At 32.6% G+C, this 20,662-nt stretch overlaps 2 protein-coding genes across 2 annotated transcripts; both read right to left on the bottom strand.

The window, feature by feature from the left end:
• Positions 1-377: 377 nt before the first annotated feature.
• On the bottom strand, positions 378-10,736 carry LOC11416664 (phospholipase D zeta 1). The gene is made up of 20 exons (XM_024782792.2): positions 10,557-10,736; positions 9,749-9,850; positions 9,382-9,497; positions 8,888-9,029; positions 8,591-8,758; positions 7,384-7,557; positions 6,631-6,873; positions 6,419-6,535; positions 6,146-6,285; positions 5,887-6,036; positions 5,358-5,514; positions 4,815-5,276; positions 4,152-4,262; positions 2,922-3,068; positions 2,633-2,830; positions 2,295-2,396; positions 1,483-1,614; positions 1,123-1,188; positions 767-828; positions 378-666 (listed from the first exon to the last, which is right to left on the bottom strand). Exons 1-20 carry the CDS (start codon positions 10,734-10,736, stop codon positions 417-419), a joined length of 3,219 nt encoding a protein of 1,072 aa, XP_024638560.2. The 3' UTR covers positions 378-416.
• Positions 10,737-15,357: 4,621 nt separating this feature from the next.
• On the bottom strand, positions 15,358-18,320 carry LOC11426423 (uncharacterized). The gene is made up of 8 exons (XM_003591128.3): positions 17,954-18,320; positions 17,819-17,885; positions 17,693-17,732; positions 16,588-16,720; positions 16,425-16,496; positions 16,204-16,284; positions 15,780-15,841; positions 15,358-15,686 (listed from the first exon to the last, which is right to left on the bottom strand). The coding sequence occupies exons 1-8, from the start codon at positions 18,227-18,229 to the stop codon at positions 15,620-15,622; spliced, it is 798 nt and encodes a 265-aa protein (XP_003591176.1). The 5' UTR covers positions 18,230-18,320; the 3' UTR covers positions 15,358-15,619.
• Positions 18,321-20,662: the final 2,342 nt, after the last annotated feature.

The following is a 20,662-nucleotide window of genomic DNA, read 5'->3' as shown; positions in this document are numbered from 1 at the left end:
CCTCCTACAGGCTACATGAAACTCGTTCTTACAATAGTACATGAATAATTCTCAAGTCAACCAAAGAAGAATATTTTTTTTTGAAGAAGTCAAACTCACCAAAGAAGAATATATATTTACAATTTCCTTCACAAATAAAGAATTATTACTATACAAAGTGAAAGTTTGCCGGGCATACCATGAATTATATACTAAAGTAATGCTACCTAGCTTTGAACTGCCATTATTTACAGCGTACAATGGATTCTGCACTATCATTTCCATTACTAAAACTGTTGTTAACAGTCATGATAACCAATTCATATCTATATACTTTATCATTTCTCTTTCAGTTTTATATCTTGACAAGTTCTCTCACTCCCAGTTTAGTATCCCCATCTCCTTTACAATATAAGAGCCTCCAAACTATACCATAGTTAATGATATACTTGAGGAGCTACATAAAACTCACTTTCAATAACAGCTGGTCTTAAATCTTCCTCACGCATGAAATCCAAAGGAAAGGAAACAAGAAGTCCCTTTATAGACTTCAATCTATCTATTGGGTCTGTTACTTTTGTTTCTCCATTCTCCTGATATATTAACTTATCAGGGGCTATTCCCAAATCTATGGTGGTCTGGCCAAGTTTTTCCCTCCACTGGACCATGCTTTGCCGAAGTGCAGCTCTGCATATATTGAAGTATAATAACAGTGCATTATAAGAATTATTGACTAGAAACAAAAAGAGACGAAATAACACAGAAGAAAGCTGGGATAAATCCATACCTTGAGTGTATTTGATCATTGGGAACGCAAGCAAAGACTTCATGGTAGATTCTTGTATTTTCCTGTAACACATACAGCAGTTCATTATACTAGAGTATAATAAAGTTTTTGTTCAATTAAGAAAATGAGCTTTTGCTCTTCATCCCACTATATTGCAAAATATCTTATCAGACAATGTGCTGTCAGGAAAAATGTTACACTTAATTATAAAAATATAAGGGCTTAAGGGATGATATGACTTCTTAACATCGTGATCAGCTAAAAGGAAACGTTCTACAGGTTTCATAAATCACTCAATATAAGAGAAAATACGCAAAGCAGTAGGATATGATATACTAGATTTAGCAAAGTCTAACCTTTGCAGTTGCTGCCCACAGTTCCTTGTAGGTTGAATCAGCCACTGGATCCATGATTTTACTGATCTGTTATGAGAACAATACTATTGTCAGGAAATCATTTTATAAAGGACAAACAGGAAAATATTACTAATATTGTCAGCACGCTCATGGAGTTATGGTTGAGCTAACTAGAAAAACAGATAGAGAAACAAAGGCTTAGCAAAAATAAACAAGGGCGAGCGATTTTCCATTTCTTAGTTGTAATGGGATCAGCTACAAGTGTGTAGCCAATTCATTGACGAACATTAGGGCATTGCCTTTGTTTCCTCCAATGTGGCATATGCATATGAAAACCTAAATCTGATTATTTTGACTAACCTCGCCAGTAAGAAGACCAAGATGCTCGGACCATAGGGAACAGCGGAGGCTATGGGAAAATTTCCCAGCTTTCCACGGCTTTCCATTCATCAATGATTCAACATACTCTTTGTCTTCTATAACTACTCCGATCTAGTACACCGAAAGGAAGAATTAAAGTCAGTTTTTTTAAATCCAGAAATATAGAGATAATTCTTAATACAAAATAAAAAAAACTAGAAACCATTGTTAGGTAGTGTTTTGTGCTTAAGATGTGTCAAACCATTTCTTCCAAATGATTGACAGCATCAAAATCAATTGCTTGAACTCTACCAGATATGCAATTGAACATAGGCGTTCCATATTAAAAAGGGGAAGTCATTGAATTATGCGCTAGCAATAATAGTAACATAGCACATATTTATTGCTATCAACTTAATCTCTATTCGAATCAGTTGGGAAAAAATGTATGTCCTCAAAATGCAGAAAATAGATGAAAATGCTAGGGAAAACATAAATTATGAGGTTATTCTATCGCCGACCAAAACTGAAATTCAATTTAGCTGCAATACACTTGTATAAGAAAGCTGCTATTATCACTTAAACTTGGGGGGACATGTAAACTGAACAATCGGAGTAGATAAATTTATATAGCATAATATACTAGAGATAATGTGAATTAAAAAGAATGCTATCAATTTATTGAACAATGGTAATCTCAAAAGGAGAAATTAGCTACACTCCAACAATAGTATGAACATTTTAACATAATTACATAAGCTCTAGAAGTAGCAGGTTATAGACTTAGTGTAAGAAGCTGATATCAAGTGTACCTCAGAGTCTCTTGACCCAAGCAAACTCCGGTCATTTATATTAGATGATCCTATCAAAGCTACACGGTCATCAATTATCATCAACTTACTGTGCACATATACCTGTATAAATATGGTAGTATAGACCAAACAAAGGAAAACATTTGATCTTTTAAAATCTTTGAAAGAGCTAAACAATGTGTATTTGGTAAGGGAAATTGAAACTACACTTTCTATAATCATTGCAAGATTAGTTGATAGTCCCGAGTGGAAATACTTGATTAAAGTAAAACCTGATTTGATTAGATGTTTTAAAAACAAAATCAAAATATGTTTCAATTGGATGGTAATATAATCACCTGGCTCGTGGCCATAGGACCATCTGGATGAAGTCTACCATGAGATCTTAGACCATAAAAGGAAATATAATCATGTGTCTTACGACCAATTATAGCGTCAAGGTTGTGTAATATGGAGTGCCTTTCTCTAGAAATGGTTCTATACTGCCAATGTGTTAAGGCTCTCACAGTTGCAGCACCACCATCATCCAGACCACCCTGTTAGGGAATGATAGTTCAAAACCGTAAAAAATTTAAGGCCTGAAGAAAAGAGGACAGACATTATAAACGAAAAGCGAGTAACATTTACTTGGAAGCCAGGCAAGAGGGGAAGCACAACTATAACTCTAAAATCTTCCTGTTCTTTGTGGGCTTTCAAAATGCGCCTGTATATTGCTTCCAAAATACGGTTCTGTATTGTATCATCCATTGCTAGACCTGATATGAAAAATTGGTTCTGAATGGAAAACAGAGGGAAAAGAAGTGAGATATGAGTTTATTATTAGTCGAAGTATGAAATTCACTGATCCTATACTTTTTTTTTAAAACGGTATCCGGTCACTGATACTATAGGTCATTCAAAACTTAATTCAATACTTGCACACAACCATATTGTAATAACATACATATCTTTATATTAAGGGTCATGCTGACTTGTGCCTTGAGGGAACAAGTTAAGAAGCTAAAAATGGAATTAAAAGACAAACTTAATATTGAAAAGATAACTTTTGAAACTTTTAAGATATTAAATGCACAATTTCCAAGAAAAAACTTCTACATTTGGTTTCTTAACCTGTGCCCTTAGGGCACAAGATAGCATTTCCCTTGTATTATGGCCTCAGTGCAACGTGAACATTAGAGGGTATAGTGTAAGTGGTAATAACCCATGAAAAATAGTGGAAGAGATTCAGTTATAAGATCTAACAAAACCATAGTTTTTTATGAAGTTATTGTATTTTATGAAAATCCATATTTTGACCAGATGGTTATTAACGCTGTTCTAACCTTAAGGTGCCACATGTAACCGGTATTAAAGTTAAAATGTTTCAAGCTTTCTTTTAATTCTTGCAAAGTTTTATATTTTTTTTCCTCCTCGTCCTCCCCAAACAATCATTATTAAAATGACCCCCAAATTCAATACTTGAAGATGATGATTTTACATCATGACATTGAATCTTGATGTCTGTCAACTGTCAACCAACCCAATGTAGAGATTGGGACATTAATACCTGACTGACTAGCATTTACATTATGCCACTCAACAACCCTGGATGCCATATATTATTGTACGATACTCGCATGAAACTTGTTTTCAAAATAGCAATGTCATTCAATCGTATATGTCATTTAAGTATTTTAAGCACAATAAAATAAAAATGATCCCTCCAATGCTTTATAAAGTATCAGATTATGCAAAATCAGAAATCAAGTTGAGATCATATGGAAATATATGTTTCATGTGGTTACAACACTAAGCAGGAGACTATTATCCATATTGAGGCAAGATCAAGGGAAGTCAACTTTCACATAATTGATTTACCTCAATGTAGATAAAATGCTTTGCCTTTTCAATAAGAGAACAATATGCAGTGTGAATGCTTTCTTCAGGTTGACTAGTTCCAACAGACCACTGGCTTACACTTCTGATTACCTGTAGATTTCACATCCATCCAAGATGCATGGCACCGGATAAATAGTCACGTAAAGTTACACTGATAAAAATTAGGAAAGTCAGAAACTAAGAAATATTTTATGCTCGACTCATTACATAAACACGGTTAACAGCTTTAGGTCCTTTGTCAGGGTTATTGAGGATGTTGTATCTGTAAATATAATAATATATTTTACAAGTGAAGATAACAATACTTCCAACCAAAATAGAATCAGTTAATGGTTCTTTCAGAAATTGTTCTAGAAACATAATTTTACAAATTTCTTTTTACAAACCCTGACTCTTTAAAGCATCTGTTTCTGATAAAAATTAATATAGCTGGTAATCTTACTAAGATGGGTTACAGAATAAAATGTAAACTTAGTATGAACATGTAATCTTGATATCCTTAATACTTTTTACCAATGACAATAGTCATATTTTATCAGTTGCAGTAGAATGTGTTAAGAGTGATAAACAAATTCATTCAAGAACTGATGCAAATTGAAAAATTTCACACCAGGTATACAAGACCCGGAAGGCATAACTAACCTGACAGTGACAAGTAGTGCGTGGGCCAACTTGTCCATATTCCAAAGTAGTGGCATCATTGGTACCTTCTGGTGTTTCCCACCAATCATCTATGGAATCAACAATGCATTGAGCCTCCAAGTTAAAAGGAACAGACTCGTCTTGAAACCCTTTATTCTGGTTATCTGAAACTAAAGTTTCACCTTCCAGATTTTGGGACAATAATGGAGAACATTCACTGGAATTTCTATCATCTCCATTTGAAGTGACTGCTCCATCAGCTTCTTGAGGTAAAAGTAGCGGTATATCTTGCGGTGGGGATTGTGAGGAGAATGAATCTTGTTTGTCAATTTCTTTCTTGTTGTCTTCATCTTTCTCATCATCAATGTCAATCTCTTTACTTCTTCCCATGTAATGTGGGATGACCATGTGATGGTGAGGCATAAGCAGAGGAATTTCATGTTCATTTGGAGCTTTAGTTCTCTATGATATGTTTCGCCAAGTAAGAAAGGATGACAATAAAAAGAAGCATTTAAGATTAAGTACACATAATTTAGTATATACCTTAGCATGATTCCAACGTTGAACAAAGTGCCGAGCAATGTCACGGCAGGGAGGTCCCCAGAGAGCACAATGGACATCATGCCATGGCATACGTGGATATTTTTGGCGATCAAATTCATCTCTCATGGTGTCTTCCCATGAGTTTGGTTCAGACTCTCTATACACGAATAAAAATTCCACAAATCAAGTCTCCAAAAACATGAAGGAAAAAAGGTGCACCAAGCCACCATCCTATGGATTTCATTCCTATTCCTATGGATTTCATTCACTCATAAGCAACGATGATGACTTTTCATTCCTATTCCTATGGATTTCATTCACTCATCAACAAATCTAGGATTTAAATTCTACTTCTCATTTTTATGGATGTAATACATATAACACACAGGGTAAATCCTTACAAGGGACCACAGAGCATTGACTGTTAAGGAGTCTGAATCTTTACTTTTGGAATACATACTTGTAGGCACTGGATTGTATTGCAAAATTATTAATATTTTTAATGATAAAGATAAGAAAAAAGAATTACCTTGGGTTGTAATAGTCCTTTCCGGGCCATATTACAGAGGGACTATCACCCACTTTATGCTCAGGTGTGTCATATCGTCCAAAGCATAAATCTAATCCTCCAAGAAAGCAAATCTTATAATCAATAATTACAAGTTTTTCATGGTGCGACCTGTAAGAAATCAAGCCAGCATTGATCATACACTCATGCATAAGATCGACCTGAATTTATACCAAGTTAATTTTCATACTTCATTTATTTATCAATAAATGGTACATACCATAAATACACACCAGAAGTAAAATGGTCGGGAGAGCGTAATACCCTCACATTTTCATGAATTTTGAGCAGTCTTCTCATACTATACAAGCTGTTGATTTTCAAAGCTATAGAAACCTCCTTGTAGATAAGCACATAGATCTGTATAATCATTTAATGGCATATGCTGATAAGTAAGATTCTCTTTTATGCACTTCATTCTTATAAAGCATATAAGCAGCTGAATAGAAAAATAACAAACAGAACTGACTCTATCAATGAGAATAATGTGTACCTGAACCCCTTGTTTAGCCTTTTCTTCCAATAATGAGTCTAACCTAAAGGTAGGAAAACTATCAAAAGGCCGCCTCAGGTATAGCTCTGGACACAGCCACCAACCTGTTATGAAGATCTGCAGCCAGTTTCCATATTTCTTATCATTGAGAATTGAATGAGAACACCAAAACAACTTAAATATACTCTTGTTAAACAATTGTAAACATGTACCTCTGATTTTGCATCTTGAATTGAAGAAGCAATTGCTTCAAATGCTGCTTGTCCATCTACAAACCATTGGGCTTGGCTCCCATCTCCTGTCAAACCTCTTATTGGAGCAAATGAACCAAAGCGGTGAGGACTACACCAACCCTCCAAAGGTCTTAGACCAGCTTCATTAATTGCAGTAACCCAAGTTTTAACTTTAGCACTGCTGATAGTTCTCAAGCATATGCTCCTGTTTCCACTAGTAACCTATTAATAATTTCAAAAATATATTTCCGTATCATTAGTTTTCGCCAATACATATAGACTGAACTCTTCTCTGAAACAATTAGGAAAAAAAATGTTCCATATTAAATTTTGATGACCATGATTTTATTGGTTAATGAGAAAGAGAAAAAGATAGTTAGGAACATTATATGTCTCAAGAAGAACATTCTTTAATACTTTTTAAGCACATATCAGTTATATTAAAACAATATCTGAAATTTTTTAATCAACTTGGAGGTCATCATCTAGAACATGCCATAACTAAATACATTTTATTGTCTGAACTTTGAAGTGTAAGTTATGTTGAACCTAAAATATTCAATTTGGATTTCTAAACAGAAAACAAGAGTTATATAATCATGTTTTTGAAATGTCAGTTCAATCTAGTTGCGTTGACTGGCAGATGCAACAAAGAATTGACACAGTCCAAGAGACTTAACTATTTCTGATCTTCAAGTTAAAAAAATTCCATAAGCGACAAAATCTGATCACCTTAAATGTGAAACGCAAAGGATTGCGTTCCTTTGTTGGTTCAGCTAAATATACTTTGGTCTCTCCCTTGCCAGTTGAGGATGGAAGGACATCAAACATGATTATATCCAGTGGCTTGTTGTCGAAGGGATCATCCAGCAAGGCCAAAAACCCAGGTTTCAAAACAGCCCATACCTGTGAGTAGAAAATGTAGTCTAGATAAAAAAAACTAAGTGGAGTTTTTCCAGAGATATTCTATCTTTAAATTTGTTCCCTATTCCTACTTTTATCATCATATCAAATCTTATAAAAGTTGCTGTTAATATCAAATCATTTACGTCATCATGTCTCTTCACCTAATAGCTTAAGCTTTGAGGATTTTTGGTTGATTATAAGTTCTATCAATTAATGTTAACCAAAATTGATAGATCATGATCTACTAAACAAACAAAAAAAGTTGATAGGACAGACCTAATATTTTGTATATATCGATTGTAATTCTAATATTGGTAACAGGTAATTGACATTTGTAGCCAATGGAATCCAACAGATTACTATAAAATGTGTAAATATGATCACATTAATATTCAATATTTCTGTTGATCACAACCCTTGCTTTCTCCATGTTACACGGACAGCTTATGTTTCTGGTATGGAAATGATATGTTCATTTTTTCCTGTGTTTTTCCTATGCCGCAGAGCGATGCATATCAATGTGATAATGTCAGGTTTTTATGAAGAAAATCCTAGAGATAAATTATGTAAATGTAACTAATTATATTATATTTTTTAAACTAAATACAATCTACCATTGCATGCCTGGTATTGAAGTATTCAGCCTTGAAACTTAGTTACATGGAAGATGTGACTGCAAATGTTCATAATAAAGGTATGAATCAACTGTACGTCACAGAAAAATGTTGATTTATATCCCACTAAGACAAGTGAGCATAAGATAATTAAATGAGTACTTAAAAGACAAAGTCAGCAAAACTTTTTATCCAAAGATCATTGAGGAAGTATTGGGCATGTTAAAATTTTGAAGCTAATGTTAAAGAAAGGAAAGAAAGCAGTTAAGCACTGAATCCAAAGGCCTATCTGGTTATATTAACTCAGTTCAGAGCTACACCTGCATTTAACTTTGGAATAATATGCAGCCAAACAAACTAAGATATCGATTATCACCAAAAAAAGAAAAGCAGAAGAAATAAAAACACCAGAACCAAACCTTCGTCCAATTGTTATCACAAAAGTGAAACCAATGAAATGGAAAGCATGTTACATCAGAATCCTGTGAAATATTTGACAAATGCTTCACTGTAACATATCCCTCTCTCAGTTTTGGACCATACTCTTGTAAAAATGATAGCTTGGAGACCTCCAAAAACTTGCAGACCTATAATCCAAAGGCTTATTTTAGCTCCGTAGAAGACACATTTACATACACAGTACTGGAGAATCATATAAGAAATCTGTGTATCTAAACAAATCATACAATCATCAACTGCAAAGCTTCACTTGTTACCTCTCGAGAATTCACAATCTCTAGGTTTCCTAAAAAGAGATTCAAATAATTCTGCATTGCAACTTTGGCTCTATCTGCAACTGACTGCTGACCTCCTAATGATGGACGAATTATTGACAGAGCAGCAACAGATGGGACGTATCTGTACAAAGAAAAAAATTTATAAGTACATTTCTTTAAGCCCGTCTTGAGAAATAAGACCCAAAAAACTATATATAGGCTATAGCTACTAAGGGTTTTATTCTACATAACTTACTGCTAGAAATATAAATGACTGCACTTTTTTATTAAAATAAATTACACAAACTATATACTCTAAATAATGTCTGGAAAGGCTAGTTCAATGCAGGTCTGAATTCAACCCCTTTTGGCCTGCTTCACCTTTTTAAGAATCAACCATCCCATGCTTTGCCAAAATTCTTTAAGGGAAGATTTGGTCCAACAACTGAGAAGAAGTTATTTTCATGTAAGTCATTAAGTTCCTGTCCTAGTACCTGTTTTTAACGCTGTCTTCATGATGTATAGGTATAGCTCCATCATCAGGTTCTTCATCATCCTGCACCATTACCATTTGATCTACTATTCCTAAGCTATGAAGCCACTCTTTTACCTTCATGAGAAAGTTATAAATAATAAATTAGACGGAAACATGTAGAACATAATGAAGGAAACTGAAGATAGTCGTGGAACCTATATACATGTGTGTATTGTGGCATCTTATTATGTAGCACGACACATGTGATTACATTCAATTATTTTACTTTTTCAAATTATTATTTGTGTAAACAATTCTGTCATTGCTTCATAGGTGAAATCACAATTAATTAAAAGAAGCATTGCTGCAAAATGCAAACTGCAAACCTGTTCTTGCTTGTCATGAAATTCTTCAATTATTGCACGTTTCCGCAAAGCAAACTGTAAATAGAGAACTTGTGATGCTTTCTTCCTTAGACGCCACTTGAACTGTGAAATACAAATCAAAGCTATTACCTTAACATTAGTCAGATAGGAACTGCATGCAAAGCTTTTTTTTTTTGTCAATAGCCTAGTGGCTAGAAATTCTCCAATATGAATAAGTAGGGTGTCCGGGGTTCGAACCCCGGACCCTGCTTATATTATATTATGTCCATATCAATTGAACTAAGCCCACGGGGACACTGCATGCAAAGCTTGATGTAACCGAACATATTTCAAAAGACGGACCAAAAGCATATAATTAAACAATTTAATTGTAAAGACACATTGATTAATATCTGTATTAAATTCTAATTAATATCATAAAAAAATTCTCAACGATTCATAGATGGAAATCAACAATAACTAATTAACTATACTAAATTAATATCTATTTTTATAAGCAAAATAACCAATATTTAATATTCATAATTTGCTTCAAGTCAAAAGAAAAAAAAAAAAAAAAAAACTTCATTTACAACCAAAAACTTGATTTCTGATGGAACAACTCTTGACCAAGATTTACTTACTAACAAAAAAAAAAAAAAATTGAATTTGCTAATAATATATATAGTTTTCCATTTCCAGGCACAAGAATTCCTTGAAACTCGTTCTGAACAACACAACTAAAAACGAAAACCATAGCAATTGATTCAATTTTCCCGCTAAATTTCAAGAAGAAAAGAAAAACAAAAATGTAAACAAATTTGCATGCCTGTTTATACTGCAACTCAATTGTATAGGAAAGTAGAATCGGGCTTATTTCTCCCGTCTCCGGTCGCGAAACGGAGACAATACTGGCTTTGGGCAATTCCTCGAAAATCCTCACCGGTTCTCCGCATTGCCGGGATGCTGATACTGAATCAGACGATTGAATCAACGGCTCCGACGACATAGGTCGGAATCAACGATCAATTTCAGATAATTCTCTACTTGAACGCAAAGTACACAACACGTTACTGTAAAGAAAATGAAAATGAAAATGAAAAATATTGACATGAAAGGAGTGTGTTGGTTTTTATAGTTTTTAGAGTTTCTTACATCATAACATTTGTTACAAAGTAATAAATATATTAAATGTTATGATTGGTTGGAATATAAGAATCTTTTAGGTACAATTGGCGTAGTAAAAGGTACTGTGAATGCAAGTGAAGTTTAATGAGTTAGTAATAATAAAGGCAAAAAATTACGTAATCCCAAGTGGATTTGAAGGAAAAGGAAGTTTAACAAATGATGCATGCAGGTGTGTTTCAGTTGTTGAAGGGTAAGTTGGTAAAATGATGAGAAGGACGAAATTGAAGCACACTTGCTGCAGATACACATGGCATATGCTAGAATATCCAAGTTTTGATACTTGTCACACTCAGAATATGCCAAATTCTCATATGATTGATATTCCTTAGTAGTATTAACAAATTCAACTTAATAGACATAGGAATCGGCATCTTAACTCAATTGGGTGTTATTGATTCTATTTTCAATCATAAGCACCCAAGTCAAAATTATTAATTTTTCTCCAAAAATGTACATGATTTGAACATAATTAAGGTGCTTATTTTGGTTGGTGTATGTTTGCTCTTTTCTTTTAAATTATTAAAAAAAAATACTAATGCAAGATTGTACAAATGTGTAAATACATGGTTAAAAATATAGGTGCCAAGTTGTTACATGATTTCTACTCTAATTCTTATAGAATAACATTTTTTATAAAATAATTTTTTAATAAACTTCAAAAGTCTACAAGATAATATTTTAATTTATAGGAGGTTGCTAAAACTCTAGACATCATTCGAGATTTAGAACCAGAATTGGGCCTTGAATTGAATATTCATAAGATCGAGACTTTCTGGCCTTCATGTGATGGCAATAAGCATTGTCGGAGTTTGTTCCCTTTGAATATTGGGAAGCCGATGTTGGCGTGAAATTACTTGGAAGGGTTGTGCCGAAATAAAAGTTTTAACAAGGGGTTAACCACGAAGAGAGCTTCCAGGACTACTGAGTTAATGTATCTTCTTCTACACTTACAAGATCCTCAAAGTGAACTTATTTTACTTCAAGCATACATGGGTATCACCAAATTTTTCTTAGACCTAAGGACATGCCAATTGATTCACATGAAAGAGGCGACTATGATGTTTGATAAAGAGTTGCGTGGAGCGGTTGAGGACATTGTGGTTGGTGGATGTCATTTCTTTAGGGACCTTCAATGGAGGTTGGCTTCTTTACCTATTAGGTTTGGGGAGTTGGGTTTGTACTCAGCAGTAGAGGATTCCTCAAACGCTTTTGTGGCTTATAAGGCACAGTCTTAGGTGCTAAAATATCATATTTTGAGAGATGGTGGGATAAGTGTTATGGACTCGATTTTTTATAATGCTTTGGATGATCTTCGTGGCACGATTCCAAATTTTGACATTAGTAGTTTTACTTGCAAGCACGTCGTCCATCCTAAAGCGCAATGTTTTGGTGAGTGTCCTTTTTAGGAAAAGTGTTCAAGATATGGAAGTTAAATTTGACATGACCACTACGCATAAGACAATTTTAAGGTGTTTGCAAGTAGCACATGCTCATCATTTTCTTTTAACTATCCATATGGATGGGTTAGGTCAGCATATGTCACTAGTGGAGTATCATACTATCCTTAGATATCGCCTTATAATTCCACTATTTCCTATTGATGAGGTGTGCCCTACTTGTTGTAAGACGTGCTTGGATACTTTTGGGGATCATTCATTTCATTGTAAGGAGCTTTCTGCCTTTAAGTTCATACATGACTTTGGTTTTTTTTTTAACAACAAATTCATTTAAAATCAAATTTTTGCTCAAGACGAACAGAGACCGGTGATACCGAGAATACAAACTAAAGACATCGTATATAGGCGGAACATCCGAAAATAAACTTCAAACAAAACACCCCTACACAAAAACACCTAGTTCAACCCAACATTCAACACTCATGAGGACAACACCCACTAAAATAAACATCACCACCTAAAACAAGCTCTTCCACGAAACAACCACTGACAAACGAAACAGGCTCCTTCATACATAACTTTATTAGGGATTTCCTTTTTAATATATCCAGGCAGGCGGGAGTATCAGCGAAGGAGACGCCTATGAACTTTCTGTCTGACCCACTAGATAGAAGATTGACACTTAAGTTTGAAATGTTATGGGGTACCAATGGGTAAGAGGAAAACATGCATGTGTGACTTGACTGATGTTTCACCACTCGTGGGATTAAGGACCGGAGCTTTTACAATAGGACATGCAGCCATAAAAGTTACGTCAAGTAAAGTGGTCAAACATAAGAAAGCATGTGCTAACAATCAATATGTTTTTATACCATTTGTTTTTACACTTTTGGCTTCCTTGACCTTCTACATAGAGTTTACAAAGATTGGTTTTACCATCCAAAAATGTAAAAATAGATAATCATTAAACTTTTCGTAAAATTGATACTTTTCGTAAAAATTGTAAAGGCGGAATCCACAAAAATGCATGTTTAGCACGGCAACTTCGCCTGTTTTAGGAATTACGGTACGCATATGGTGTGCAAAAATTAGAAAAAAATGTTCCACCATTCGCTCTTCAAGTTGAAGATAAACAACAGCATTTTAAAACCAAATCAGACAAAACAATAGAAAACCAGCAACACCGAGGCTTGGGCAGGTGTTTGAAAACATGATTAAATGGAGGTATGCTTAATACATACCTCTCAAAAATGGTTTAATGGCAGACCTTTATCATCGTAAAAAGAATGAAATTTATAATAATTAAATATAAATTTTTTTTGGATAAAAGATGATTTTTTTATTAAACTTTACTGAAAATATATGGATCAACTATAAGACCGAGTTTATTTTAGACCGAGTTCATGTTAGACCGTCTCATCAAATGGAGGACTCAAATATATGTCCAAGTTCCGATTATATCACCTCACTTTTGGTGTCTTTGAACTTTTCAACCATGTACACATCAAACTACTTGCAAATAGGCTTTTTCATGAAATACAAATCCAACTGTCATTACTTATCATTATGGATTTTATTCAAATTTAATATCTATTTTTTTTTAGGTTAAATTGCATTTTTGGTTCCTTAACTATTTAGGTAGTATCACTTTGGTCCCTTAATTAAAATTCGATTTATTCTGGTCCCTTAACTTCTCTCCGTTACACATTTTGGTCATTTCCGTTAGTTTTAATTCAAAAACGTTAGGTTTTCTTCATCTTCTTCTCCTCTTTTTCATCTTCATATCATCTCCATCAACCTTCAACAACAAAAATCCCAGAATAAAATGAAGAAAACCTAACGTTTTTGAATTAAAACTAACGGAAAAGACCAAAATGTGTAACAGATAGAAGTTAAGGGACCAAAATAAATCAAATTTTAATTAAGGGACCAAAGCGATATTGCCTAAATAGTTAAGAAACCAAAAATACAATTTAGCCTTTTTTTTATTTCTTCAACATAATCAGCACTCAGTAGTTGTTGTCGAAAGACCTTAACCATGTGATTAAAATTGAATGATATATAGATTTCAAAGAGATTATATTATATTTATTAAATATGAATCGTTTGATCTAAATAACAACCACAAATTTTCTAACCGCTGAGGTACATGCAATTCAGATCCAACTTGAAAACGTTGTCTACCCTCTTGGGTTGCAGAGTTGGGGTGTATTTATTAAGGGCCGTGATATTCCATTTCAAAGTAAAGCAATATCTTCTTCACAATTTTCTAATTGACATGAATTGAAATTTTTCAGATAATTTCTCAATCAACCCCTAGTTTACTGGAAGCACGCTCTCAGTAGTTCATTTTTAATAAATTTGAGCATGTAGAGGGCAGATTAAGAAATTATAGTGATAGTAGCAGACCCATCAATTATTTTAAATTTCTTTGCTTCTTAACATAAATATTAATTAAAATATTAACGTTTGTCTTATTCACATGATCAATACCTATCTATCTGCAAATCAATTTTACTTCTTCAAAAATAGTAGTGATCAGGTAAACATTTGACTTAAACCAAGAGGTCAAAGTGAAATCATTCAAATATCATCACAAGAGGTCAAAGGTAAACATTCTGTAATCCAAATAGTAAATAGTATATAATCATCATAATAATTCTAACATGAATTATATCAAATTAATTTTTTAAATTCACATCATTTAATAGGTTTAGGGTTGGATAAATAATATATTTAAACACTCAATGAGCACTAATCATATAAAAGTTTATGTACAAGTTACCTCTACAATTGAAGAAAGAATGAGGTTAAACTTACATGAGCTCGTTATAAATTGTTTTCGTATAAGTTATCTTGGAAAATTTATAAAAATAAGCTGACAAAACAACTTATGGATACATCCCGAGCTACATTTTTTTTCTCAACTCTAGTGCTTATAACATAAGATAAGCCAAAATAAACTCTTCAAAAACCCCCTCAAATCTTTAAAGTTGGTTGAAGTTATCCCTAATTTGAGGTAGAGTAGATATGTGGAAGGCTAAATTTCCTACATTGAGTCAAAATTGAATATTGATGTAAATTGATAAACATTATCTGGAAGACTAGTTGAAGCAAAATCAACTATTCATAATCCTATTGAAGTACATGCTAAAAGAAATATATCCAGCACAGTCAACTAATATTCATTTAGTACCACAACATCAAGTAGAATGATGAAGGAATATGATAAATTCTATTAACCATCTCTTTAGCCTGTAATGTACAGAACAACTTATGAATGATCTTCATCTTGCTACAAAAGATTTCAGCTGAAGTTCCAATTTCGGCAAAGACAGTGAACCTTGGAAAGAGAAGCCATATAATCATCAGACCTGCATTAAAGAATGCATGTGCATCTTTCATGTTTCAATGTTGCATTTCTTTGTCTAGCTAAGAAAATGTGTACATAATATTCAAAATCAAACCTTTGCCCATAAAGAGATTTGCAAGCAGCAACTATATGAACTTTTGCAGCATCGCTTTCATTCTATGCAGGAAAAAATCATTAACAAGCATTAACAAATTCACATACTATTTTCAAACTAAATAAAAACTACAAAAAGTACAAGCTTTTTCACATAGTAAAAAATTGAAGATAATACACAATATTTCAGTTTGGTCCACTTTATTCAACTTTGTAATTATGCTTACTAATTCCAGAAAGTAACAATAAAGTATATATATTATTAACTACTGTTGTATACATGAGTGTCGCCATTTGTGTATACACACATTTGATTGGTAGAGGTATCTAGAGTTGTGCTATCAATGATGATATCAAACCAATATGATGCGATATATAATCTCTTAAGACGTTCAAGATTGGAGTAACTGGTATAGTTAGAATACCTGAGATTCGTAATAAAGCCCAGCATACAGTGAAGCATAAAAATAATCGCTTTCTCTGCTATTGGAGAATGCACCTACAAGCTGCACGGGTAAATCAATTGCTAGTATCAGATTGCATTTCATAAAGCCGTAAGGAAATAAATCTAACATAAATAACTGCATTTAAATTGTGAAAGGGATTTTTTATTTTATGAAATTTACAAAGGCATTATTGAGCACACCTTTTCAGGATCCCCGCCATCCTTAAACATGTTATATGTTTCCCTCATGACTGGCCTTGGATCTCTGCCAACCTAAATTCATCAAGAAAGTTAACAATTAATTGATATTGTCATGTTCTTTTTTCACGGGAATAACTTCATAGTATCAGAATCAATGACTTGCCTCAAGATATCGCTTCCTTGCTTCATCCACACCATATAGTTGAGCTTCACAAAGAAAACACCATATGGACTCTTCTGTATCATTTGGATTTTGAGCAACGTCTAACCGAAACTGCTCAGCTCCTTCTTCAAATCTATAGAAAAAAGTGTTATTATAAAATAAAAACCATTCATTTGGAGAAATTTGGTTCTAATTTCAATCTCCTTTTGTTATAATATATTCAGATGTGGCACATTGCAATTTACGCTCGCAAACACCTAACTTCTAAGAAGCCTGCATACATAGTACAATATGACTTGGATATAGGAATACGAGAAATTTTAAAAAAATAAGATACCATACGGCCTAGGTACATAACAAGTTTGTGAAGAGACATTCACGTTGCTAATTTTTTTTCATACATAAACATATCAATAATCAATATATGATTACTCTTATTGACCAAAATGTACTTGTGATTGCCTCAAAATGCAAAATATACTTGTGATCGTAACAAGTAGAAATAATTTGTGTTTCTTTCAAGTTTGCAATCTTTTCCCCACATATTAACATATCAATAATCAATAACATGAAGCTTTTAGTCATAGTTTAGCAATGACCGTGATTCCAAACACACTCATAGTAACATATCTTTCAGCCACCAATATCAGAATATATTCTTTCTACTATGAACCGTACAATTTTGTGTCTTCAGTTAGTATGATATAACAAAGATGACAATTGTGTCTATATTTTTAAGAAGAATGGAGATATTTTTAAAATGAATTAAAAAAATTAGATAATTTCGGAGTATACATTGGGAAGTATAAAAAATGTATCGATATCAAATACGTGTTGTAAACCAATACTATTACACCATTGAAGCATCTCTTTCATAGCCTAATTTAGATTAAGCTTGTATTTGGTATCACAGAAGGTATGTTAGAATCCCGTCGGATTTTTTAATAGTTGGTCACCGTGATTGTGATTCTGACATACTAACCATGATACCAAACATACACCAATTTGCTGGTAAAATCTTCAAAATGACTATAGAGAGTAATATTCTTTTTTCAACATAACCAACCACAGAAAAATAAAAGTAGGTGAGGTGAGGTGTGAGTACCTATCCAAGTAGTAAAGTGAGAGACCTCTTTGCCAAAGATCTGGTATTGGAACTCAAAATATCAATACATTCCAATTCCAAATTCAATTGATATTTACGAAAGTTCGGAAAAACGAATAAACCTACACGCCTTTTGACGAGGATCCAATTGAATTGCTTTGTCAAACTCCACAACAGACCCCAAAACTTCACCCTAAACAATGAGTACTAGTTACTAGTTACAACTCACCATTAAAGATATTGAAAAGAAACGTTGTGTACCTGTCTGAAGAGAGACATTCCGCGTCGAATTGCGAGAAGGGCTTCATTGGTGTTGTTATTGCCGCTGCCGCCGGTGATGGCGTCCCAGATACCGGAAACAGAAGGAAGGAAGAGTCTTCGAGAGAGATTTGAAGGATTGGAGCAAAAGATGGGTGGTTTAAAAGATGATGATGATGATGATGATGGTAATGGGAATGGTGAAGAAATGGAGGGGGAGAGTAAGGTGGTGGTGGTGGTGGGTTTAAGGTTGTGGATAATAGACATGGACATCGACATAGTGGAAAGTTTAAGGTGTAGATTTTTTTTAATGTTTGCAGTGATAACTAATAATGGCGCGATTTTAATTATTTTAGGTAGTGTAATCGAGCGTTGATTTAGAGAACATGTCTCCTGTATATCTGTTTATAGTTGGTAGGACAATGCATTGATTTAGAATAATGCATTCTTATCGGCAGGGTCGGGGTTCGATCTCAGAATATCCTATTTATTCACCTGAATTTTAGCAACTACGCTGTTTGACCCAAAAAAAAGAGGTGAGAATATCTTCGACTTAGATAGATTTTGCGAGACTTAAGTTAAGTCGGGTCCGTCAACATTTTACGAGTATAATCCTGCTCTTTGGTTTGTCATATATTTGCTTTTTAGACGTGGGATTGATCTTCTTAAAGTCTGATATGGTATGTTAATCTGTTTTAAAACATATTTCATATGAATTTCTTTAAAGGGTTAATAGAACTTTACTCCCTGTAATATAGGACATTTTTGGTTTTTCCCCCTCTAAATTTTTTTTTTTAGATTCCGTCCTTGTAAAATAAAGATTCTTCAAGATTGCCCCTGAGCCCCGTGACTCAGCAGAATCTATGATGTGGCATTTTTTTATTATTTTTTAATTTTTTTTGGATGCCACATGTAAAAAAGAATTTAAATGTCATTTATAATTAAAAAAATAAAAAAATATTTTTTAAAAATCAGAAAAAAAATACTAATTTTTTTTCAAAAATTTAAAAAAATGAAAAAAAATCAAATTCTTTTTTCAAAAATTAAAAAAATTGAAATTTTTATTTTTAAAATGAAGTTCCAGATTTTTTTTAAAATACTTCCTAATTTCAGAAAGAAAAAATGTTTTTTTTTTTTTTTTTTAAATAAAAAAAGAATTCGTAAAAATTCAGGAATAAATTTTTTGAATTCTTTTCTAAATTCTAACATGATATATTTCCCATCAATGACAGGAAAACCCATATGGTAATACCATTTCCATTCTCGAACTTAATATATTTCCAAATTTTCCAAAAAAATTATACAAAAATTTCAAAAAAATCCCGAATTAAATTAAAATTATAAAATTCGAAAAAAAAATATTATCTAATTTTTTGAATTTGTAAAAAATATTTGAATTTTTTTCCTAATTATTTAATTTCAAAAAAGAATTTAGAAAAATTCTGGAATAAAGATTTTGAAATATAAAATATATCTTTTTTTATTTCAAAAATTAAATTTAAAAAATCTGAATTTTTTTTCTGATTTAAAAAAAATCTGGAACTTAATTTTTTAAAAAAATTTGAATTTTTTTCCTGAATTTTTATTATAAATGACATGGAAAATGTATTTTACACGTGGCATCCAAAAAAAATGTCACGTCAGTGACACATCAAAGATTCTGCTCAGTCACAGTGCATAGGGGGCAATCTTGAAGAATCTTTATTTTACAAGGATGGAATCTAAAAAAATAAAAAATTACAGGGGGAAAACGAAAAGTGCCCTATATTACCGGGGGGTGGGGGGGTGTAAAGTCCTATTAACCCTTCTTTAAATAAGTAATGTGATTTAAGTTTAAGACTAATAGGCCAATGGGATTAAAACTTTCTTTTGATATTTAACATTAATTTTTAGAAAACTTTTTTTTTAGGGAGAAAACTTAGCTATATATTATATTATATTTCAATTCTTCTATATAATGCAAAGTTGCTCTTTTTAAATTGTTTAACATATGCACTAGGGACATAAGGGCATAAATTAGCATGACATTTTTTTGTTGTTAAGTTGCCTAATGACCATAATTTTGCCTGCTAAAATGAATATTTTATCAGTTGCCCTGCATATGGCAATGGTCCTACGAGTTGTATTGAGCTTTGCTTGCATAGACAATAGACTATTTTATGTTAACATAAAAAGGTAAAGTAGTTCACAAATCTCAACTCTACGCACAATTATTTTGGTCATATTTATAAGAATTTTTGTTTTTTAAGATTCATTAAATAATTGATGTATCTAAAATATAATATCGTCCCAAATTATAAGAAAAAAACATCAACTGTTTCTTATTTAATTATGTTGTTTATAAAAATTATCTTTTCCAAAGTGAAATTATATGCAAACGGCATTCAATTTGTTCTTCTTTCCATTTTCCATAATTAATAACCAAAGTTTTTTTTTTTTTTTTACATCTTCACATGAAACTTATATTCCAAGGAGAACATAACAATTGATACTCCAATCTTGTTCAAAATACAAACGATACTCCAATTTATTATATTTTAGTTTTCTTAATAACTGTGAATTTTTTTTCTTCTTCTTATAATTTGGGACGGACGGAGTGTATATATACTACCTCCATTCCTAATTATATGACCCTCTTAATAAAATTGAAATTAAGAAAGTTAATTTTTTTTTTTTTAAAGAAACAAAAATAGAATATATTACTATGAACAC

This window comes from Medicago truncatula, chromosome 1 (assembly GCF_003473485.1).
Source record: "Medicago truncatula cultivar Jemalong A17 chromosome 1, MtrunA17r5.0-ANR, whole genome shotgun sequence".
Lineage (NCBI taxonomy): Eukaryota > Viridiplantae > Streptophyta > Magnoliopsida > Fabales > Fabaceae > Medicago > Medicago truncatula.
The sequence above is the reverse complement of the archived record's forward strand: the minus strand, read 5'-3'. Positions and strand labels throughout refer to the sequence as shown.